General features: G+C 40.3%; 1 protein-coding gene across 1 annotated transcript in view; it reads left to right on the top strand.

Moving 5' to 3' along the window:
• LOC109912611 (cytochrome c oxidase assembly factor 7) overlaps positions 1–4,835 on the top strand; it is a 56,161-nt gene extending 51,326 nt beyond the window's left edge. The window contains exons 2-4 of the mRNA XM_020512040.2: positions 1–63; positions 1,794–1,934; positions 4,381–4,835. Of these exons, the coding sequence (XP_020367629.1) occupies positions 1–63; positions 1,794–1,934; positions 4,381–4,829 (653 nt within the window). The 3' untranslated portion in view covers positions 4,830–4,835. The remainder of the gene's footprint in view (positions 64–1,793; positions 1,935–4,380) is intronic.
• The last annotated feature ends 4,037 nt before the right edge of the window (positions 4,836–8,872 follow it).

Genomic DNA, 8,872 nt, shown 5'->3' with positions numbered 1-8,872 from the left:
AGTTTCTAGATAATCTAGCCACCGAGTACAGTTACCAGTGTCACAGAGAGAAAGATCCGGAAGGTAATGAAATAAATTAGCCGCTTGTAAAAATGTACTTGGTGATATGTAAGATTATTTAGTACCGGAGGAGACCAATTGACCCATCCTGCTTACACCATTTATGTACGAGTTCTTGTGCTATAGCCCTATAAGAATAATATGTAATTCTTCTTTGCGACTTACTTTTGATTCTGTTTCTGGTGTGTTTCAAGACAGGTGGCGTCTTCCATTTTTAAAACAATCCATCTTTGTCCTGTCTTGGCTCTTTAAAAGTATTGCCTTTAGCTCTTTTTTCGATAATAAGTACAAGGCATGGAATATATGTCGTCATAGTAACAAGTTAAATGAAAAATTTTAAGCCAATCAGTTATTTTAAAACTTTCGTTTATATTCGGGTCCTATGAACTCTTTACAACTACGACATAGATCTTACGTTAGAAATTCCACGTAAACTCTTTATGCTGTGATACACCGCAGTGGCGGTGCTGCCGAGTCACTCCTGACAGGAGAGAGCAGTTAGAACATTAGATTTACTTTGGCAATTTTAATTAAGAATGTGAACTTTGGAATTTACATTGAAAAAACATAAAAATGACAAGTATATAGATTTAAAATGGGAAATGTTTTATGTGTGGACTTTAACCTCTTGTGTCTAAGCTTATCCCACTTGATGGATATGCTTTGCCTTGATTCTGTGTGTCGTGCCTGAGTCTAAATTCAAACCTTAAAATAGTGTGATACAAAATAAAGACCTAAAGATCTGCGGATGCTGTAAATCAGAAACAAAAGTCGAAATTCCTGGAAAAGCTCAGCAGGTCTGACAGCATTTGTGGAGAGAAATCAGTTAACGTTTCGGGTTGAGTGATCCTTCCTCCGAACTGATGGAGGTCCATTCGTTCGGAGGAAGTTTCACTCGACATGAAACTTCAACTCTGATTTCTCTCCGTAGATGCTGCCAGACCTGCTGAGCTTTTCCAATAATTGCTGTTTTTGTTCCTTAAATAGCATATGTGCCTTTTCTGTCATGTCTTTCCTCACTTGTACTTACGGTTAAATTTCTCTCACTTTTAAAAAACAAACGGAAAGAACTCATCTTTCCACCTAGTAAATGAGTGATGAACACGCTCAAAGGGTTGTTTGGCCCACTCTTGTTGTTATGTCCAGTGTATTGCCATGGTACAAGCATGACTGTGTGCAAGCCTTTCCTGTAACTGTTTTCACAGAGTTTCTGAAGTATATAGACATGAAGTAATTTGGGTGGCATTTATGCCTCCAGATGTAGACAGACCCATTTCCTGAGATGGGTTTTCAAACTATCATTAGATTTGAGAGTTTCTAATGGCAAATGTAAACAGAGTACCTGCCAGAAGGTAAGCTCCTAATTGGCCATCAATTGTTACACAATTGAATTCTGTTTTCCATATTACACAGGGAGAGTGATTTGAGGAAGACACACCTACCTGGGAAAAAGTGGCACTGGGAGGGCATTTTCTCAAAACTGGTACAAAAAGAGATGAAGTGCATATTCCGAGTTGAACCAGTTAAAATTGATTCTTATTTTTCTATGGTTTTACAATGAAATAAACCTACTTGTGGTTATCATAGTATATTGTTACATAATTTAACCACTTTTAATTGAAAACATTTTTAAGTAAATCTATTAAAGTTACTTACCAGACCAGCTGGAGTATGTAGTGTGGTTTTTGTTTAATTAACTTTTTTCATAAAGTTTAACACTTAACTCTTGTCAGGGTGTCAAAGGCTTGCTGATTACTTGGAAGGAATTAAAAAAAATTATGAAGCAGCTGCTCAAGTCTTGAAACACAACTGTGAGGAAAACCAGCATGGAGAAAGCTGCTATAAACTTGGCTCTTATTATATAGTTGGAAAAGGTACAGTGTATCTTGTTTCACGCTTCTTCTATCTTTATTTTATTATACTTGCTTGCATCAACATTGTTGACAGGCTATCAGTTACAGAATATTTTAAACGACGTACGGGAGCTGAGAGTACAGTTGTCTTTAGCCATTGGAAATCAGATGATAGCTTGCTATAGCTCTATAATACTGAGTTTTCTTTGTAAAAATGTGAAAAGCTGGCTGAAGTAGACAGCTACAGTCACTTTTTTTTTTTTGAAAACATGCTTGGTAATAATACTGCCAGTTAGCAAAAAACTAGCAAGGTGTACTTTACATAGAAACGTAGAAAATAGGTACAAGAGTAGGTCATTCAGCTCTTCGAGCCTGCACCACTGTTCAATATGGTCATGGCTGATCATGCAATTTCAGTATCCCATTCGCACTTTCTCTCCATACCTCTTGATCCCTTTAGCCGCAAGAGCCACGCCAGCTCCTCCTTGAATATATCTAATGAACTAGTCCCAATAGCTTTCTGTAGGAGAGAATTCCACAGGTTCACAACTCTTGAGTGAAGAAATTCTTCCTCATCCCAATGGCTTACTGCTTATTCTTAGACTGTGACTCCCAGTTCTGGACTTCCTCGACATCGGAAACATTCTTCCCACATCTAGCCTGTCCAGTCCCATCAGGATTTTATGTTTCTATGCGATTTCCCCCTTATTCTTTGAAATTCCAGTGAGGACAAGCCCAGTCGATCTAGTCTTTCTTCATATGTCAGTCCTGCCATCCAGGAATCAGCCTGGTGAAGCTTTGCTGGAATGTCCTTCCTCAGACTAGGAGACCAAAACTGCACACAATACTTGAGGCATGGCCTCACCAAGGCCCTGCATAACTGTAGTAAGACATCTTTACTCCGATACTCAAATCCTCTCACAAAGAAGACCAGCATGCCATTAACTTTTCTCACCTCCTGCTGCACCTGCATGCCAGCCTTCAGCGACTGTTCCACCATGACACCCAGGTTTCGTTGCACCTCAACTTTTCCTAAACTGCCACCAATCACATAATAATCTGCCTTCCTGTTTTTGCGACCAAAGTGGATAACCTCACATTTATCTACATTATATTGCATTTATCAAGTATTTGCCCGCTCGGCCAAGTCACCCTGAAGCCCCTTAGCGTCCTCCTTACAGAACACCCTGCCACCCAGCTTCATGTCATCTGCAGATTTGGAGATATTGCATTCAATTGCTTCATCCAAATTGTTAATGTATATTGTGAACAGCTGGGGTTACATTTGACCTCACTGCACTAATGCTGTGAAACTGCAGCATCAGTTACAAGAACACATCCCTGCACTGATACAGGGACCAAATTGACCTTTCATTGATTCATATTAGCTTGGTGTTCATCGTTGCCACCAAACCTGTCTAATATTGGCATCCATAAGACCATAAGACACAGGAGCAGAAATTAGGCCATTAGGCCCATTGAGTCTGCTCTGCCATTCAATCACGGCTGATAAGTTCCTCAACCCCATTCTCCTGCTTTCTGCCCATAACCCTTGATCCCCTTGATAATCAAGAACCTATCTATCTCAGTCTTAAATGTATGCAATGACCTGGCCTCTGCAGCTTTCTGTGGCAGTGAATTCCATAGATTCACCATTCTCTAGCTGAAGAAGTTTCTCCTTATCCCCGTTCTAAAAGGTCTTCCCTTTACTCTAAGGCTGTGCCCTCGGTTCCTAGACTCTCCTACCAATGGAAGCATCTTCCCAACATCCACTTTGTCCAGGCCATTCAGTATTTTGAAAGTTTCAATTAGATCCTCCCTCATCCTTCTAAACTCCAATGAGTATAGTCCCAGAGTCCTGAAACATTCCTCATATGTTAAGCTTTCCATTCCTGGGACCTGCTCTGAACCCGCTCCAGGGCCAGTACATCCTTCCTGAGATATGGGGCCCAAAACTGCGTGCAATACTCCAAATGTGGCCTGACCAGGGCTTTATAAAGCCTCAGTAGTACATACATGCCATTGTAAAAAATAAAAAGCACATTTAAGGCAAAATACTGTACCACCATTCGTTGTAATCGAAAATTATAATCTTCGCCAGTAACATACGTCATCATTGGTGTATTATGGCTGAAGATGCTGATTTAAATCCAGATGAAACATAAAGTCTATGTGGTAATTCTACTGCTGTGCTTTTCACAATTCAATTTGAAATAAGATAAAAATTCATGATGAAATTAATCCCATTTTGCTAAAGTCCTATTAACACTTAATCTAACAAAAGATAAATGCACACAATCACTGTATCACTATCTTGTTTAATAATCTTTTAATCTTATTGACGAGCATTAAGTTTGGTAACTACATTAGTGGGGAATTGGATAAAACATCAACTAATTTTTTTTCTATGTAGTAATGAAGAGTGACATATCTTAAGAATAAATCTGGATATTTGTCTTTACCACAGGTGGCTTACAACAAAATCTGAAGACTGCCTATGAATACTTTGTTAAATCATGTGAAAAAGATGGGAAGAAGTCTGTTGATGCCTGCCATAACGCTGGTTTGTTAGCTCATGATGGACAAGTATTCGATACTAAACCAGACTCTGTGAAAGCCAGAGATTACTACACCAAAGCTTGCAATGGGAATTTTGCACCCAGCTGTTTCAATCTAAGTACCCTCTACATCCAGGGTGCTCCAGGAGTGACCAAGGATATGGCCAAGGCCCTGAAATATTCTCTTAAAGCATGTGATCTAGGACATATCTGGGCATGTGCAAATACAAGTCGAATGTACAAATTAGGAGAGGGTACAGCAAAAAATAATGAAAAGGCTGAACTTTTCAAAAACAGAGCAAAGGAATTGCATAAGGAGCAAAAGGAATTTTCACAACAATTAAAGTTTGGACAGTGAAATCAAGTTTTTGTTTAATTATTTTTCTTATTGATGTGTCTGCTCAATAAAATCATACTGCACTGTGCACATGGTGGGTGAGGACAGAATTGGGTTTAGCAGTGATTTTCTGTGACCATATACAATGCTGAACAAGCACATGAATGGTTGTCACATGGAAGAGAAATCAATTTGTGATTCGTACCTTTGGAATAGGCTTTCAGTAGCAAACTCATTCCAAAGAGCAATGGGAGAAGAAAATACAAGTCGAAGAGAAAGAGTATTCTTTCCAATAAGCTAAAGATTTTGAAGTTTGTAAAATGCATATTTGTGAATCAAGTTCTAAGTATTTAGAAATGCTCATTGGGCAATTGGCAATGTGTGCATGAACTGTGTCTAGCTGTATTTTGAAGCTGGGGCTGTGGGTGAATTCACTGTGGAGCAGCTGCAGTGCTGAGCATGTTGTGGATAGCACATTCAATGAGGTGGTCACACCAGTGGTGAGGACTAAACAGACAGAAAAGGCATGAGTGACCAGTAGGCAGAGTAGAGGAAGGCAAGTAGTTCAGGAGTCCCCACTTTCTAATAGAGATTCTGTTTTGGAAAGTGCTGGGGAAACTTCATGGCACCATGGGTTGGTCTACTGCACAAGAAGGGAAGGAAGGTAATGGCACGGCTATATATAGTGGTAGGGGATACACTTGAGAAGAGAATAGACAAGTAGCTGCAAAAGAGACTCCAGGATGGTACATAGCCTTCCTCGTGCTAGGGTCAGGGATGCCACTGAATGGCTGCAAGGCATTCTGAAAGGGTGGGGTGGGGGGGAGGGGATCATGGTAAATGTTGGTACCATGACATAGAAAAAGGGCTGAGGTCCTGCAAGCAGAATTTAGGGCCCAAGGAAGTAGATTAAAACACAGGACCCAAAGGGTAGTAATCTCTGGATTACTTCTGGTGTCACATGCTGGTGAATATGGACATAGGAATTTGATCTAGATGAATGCGTGGCTGGAGAGATGGTGCAGGCAGGAGGGCAGTAGATTTCTGGGACCGTTTTTGAGGGTGGTAGGACCTTTACAAGGTGGATAGGTTGCACCTGAATTGGAATGATTCTAGCAGTTTACCAGAGCTGTTGCGGAGAGTTTAAGCTAACTGAACAGCAAGATGGGATCCAGAGAGAAAGTTCAGCAGGGGACATGAACAGCCAAAACCAGAAGAGATAGCAAGGGAGTCGAGAAGGTATAGAAATTATAGGCCAATTAAGGAGCATGGGAGTTGGCAAGGTTGGGCGGTATTTACTTTGATTGCAAGGAGTCTGATGAATAAAGCAGATGCCTTTAGGGCACAAATTAAAACATGGGGGGTATGATGTAATTGCTATCACGGAGACATAGTTGAGAAATGGGCAGCAATGGTAGCTAAATATTCCAAGGTTTTGAGTTTTCAGACCAGACAAGAAAGGAGGTAAAAGATGAGGGGTGTCACAATATTGATCAGGAATTCAACTACAGCAGTAAGGAGAGGTGACATCTTAGAAGGTTTCTCAAATGAAAGCACATGGATAGAGCTTCAAAATCAAAAAAGAGCAATCGCGTTGCTGGGAGTGTACTACAGGCCTCATAACAGTCTGAGAGAAATGGAAGAGCAGATATGTAACCAAATTTAGGTTTAAGGGTAAAAGTAAAAGGGTAATAGGGAATTTCAACTTCCCTAACGTTAACTTGGGTAGTCATAGTGTTTAGAGGGAGCAGAATTCTGAAAAGTTGTGAGTGGTCTGGCAGGCTTTAAAGTACACAGATATGCAGGACCTGATGAAATGTATCCCAGGCTGTTGAGTGAGGCAAGGGAGGAATTAGCAGGGCAGTGACAGTAATGTTTTCGTTCCTGTCAACTACAGCAGAGGTGTCAGGTGACTGGAGTATAGCCCAATGTGGTACCATTATTCAAGAAGGAAGCAAGGGATAGAACAGGAACCTACAGGCCAGTCAGGTTAAGCTCAGTGGTGGGAAAACTATTGAAGCAATTTTGAGGGACAATTAATTTACACTTGGAGAGGTAGGGATTAATCAAGAACAGTCAGCATGGTTTTGTTAAGGGGAGGTCATTTCTGACCAACTTGATTGAATTTTTCAAAGAGGGCAATGCATTTGACTTAGTCTACTTGGATATCAGCAAGGCTTTTGATAAGATTCCGTGTGGGAGACTGATAGCAGAAGTAACAGCCCATGAAATCCAAAGAATATTGACTAATTGGATCCAGAATTAGTTGAGTGGCAGGAAACAATGGGTGATGGTTGGGAGGTGTTTTTGTGACTGGAAGCCTGTGTCCAGTGGGGTTCTGCAGGGTTCAAAGTTGGGGTCCTTGCTGTTCGTGGTATATACAAACAATTTAGAATTGAATGTGTGACGGTTGATCAGTAGGTTTGTGGATTTTACAAAAATTAGTGGGATAGTAAATAGTAAGGAGGACAACATTACATTACAGGAGAATATAGATTGGTCAGATGGGCTGATCAGTAGCAATAGGAATTCAATCGAGATAAGTGTGAGGTGATGCACTGTGCCTGGATAGACATGGCAAGGGGATACATGATGAACGGCAGGATCCTGGGAAGCACCAAGGATCAGGTGGACTTTGGGGTGTACGTTCATTAAGGTCGCAAAACAGGTAGATAAAGTGGTTAAGAAGGTATATGGGATATTAGCCTTTATTAGCTGAGGTATAGTGTTTAAGAACAGGGAAATGATACTGGAACTGCATTAAATGTTGGTTAAGCCACAGCTAGACTATTGTGTGCAGTTCTGGATTCCACATTATAAGAGGGATGTAATAGCACTGGAGAAGGTGCAGAGATTTACCAAAATGTTGCCTGAGGTGGACAGTTCTAGTTGTGAAGAAAGGTTCAATTGACTGGATTAGTTTTCCTTGGAGCAGAGGAAACTGAGGGAGTACATGACTAAAATGTATAAAATTATGAAGGTCATAGACAGGGTAGATTGGAAGAAACGTTTTCCCCTTGGTGGAGGGATCAGTAACAGAGAGCATAGATTTAAACTAAGGGGAGGAGTGTTAGAGGGAATGTAAGGAAATTTATTTTCACCCAGAGGGTGGTGGGAATCTGGAATTCACTACCTGTAAGTGTGATACAGGCAGAAATCCTCATTACACTTCAAAAGCATTTAGATGTATACTTGCGATCCCAAGGCAAACAAGGAAATGGGCCACATGCTGGAAAATGGGGTTAGAATAGTTAGGTGGTTGTTTTTCGATGGGCTGAAGGGTCTTCATCTGTGCTATAGACCTCTATAACTCTATATAGAATCATATCAAGACTAACTAAGAAAGACATGAGTCAGTTAAGAACAATTAGCACAAATCTTTAAAGGGCGAATTCTATTTTGTGAATTTACAATAATTCTTTGTTGAAGTAATGATACCTTTAATGGACATAGAACATAGAACATTACAGCGCAGTACAGGCCCTTCGGCCCTCGATGTTGCGCCGACCTGTGAAACCAATCTGAAGCCCATCTAACCTAAACTATTCCATTATCATCCATATATTTATCCATGTTTATTAATATGTTTATTAATGGAGTTTCAAAAAATGATAAATTGCAGCAGAGAAACTGAAACAAATTATGTTAAGCGTACTATGCAACATGGATTGGAAGTTGGTTAAAGAACAGAAAACACCATTTTTTTGATCCACTCTGGGCAGGTGTCAAACTGATGTCCAAGGGAGAGTATTTGCTAGTGCAGTTGAGAGGATTTAAACTAAAATGGCAGGGGGTTGGGAACCTATACCCGGAGATAGAAGAAAGGGAAACGAAGGCAAAAACGAAAGACTGAATTGGAAATAAGTGATAGGCAGAGAATTGAAGCCATATTGCAAAATTATGTGAATAGGACTAAAAATGTTCAGAATGCAGGACTTAAGGCTTAATATATTGAGCATTTGCAAAAAAGTAGATGAATTAGTCGTGCAAATAGGTATAAACATGTACAATATAGTGGGGATTATGGAGATGTGGCTGCAGGGTGACCCGGATGTCAACTGAAT

This window comes from Rhincodon typus, chromosome 10 (genome assembly GCF_021869965.1).
Source record: "Rhincodon typus isolate 14 chromosome 10, sRhiTyp1.1, whole genome shotgun sequence".
In the NCBI taxonomy this organism is placed as follows: domain Eukaryota; kingdom Metazoa; phylum Chordata; class Chondrichthyes; order Orectolobiformes; family Rhincodontidae; genus Rhincodon; species Rhincodon typus.
This window is presented reverse-complemented; position numbering and strand designations above follow the sequence as displayed.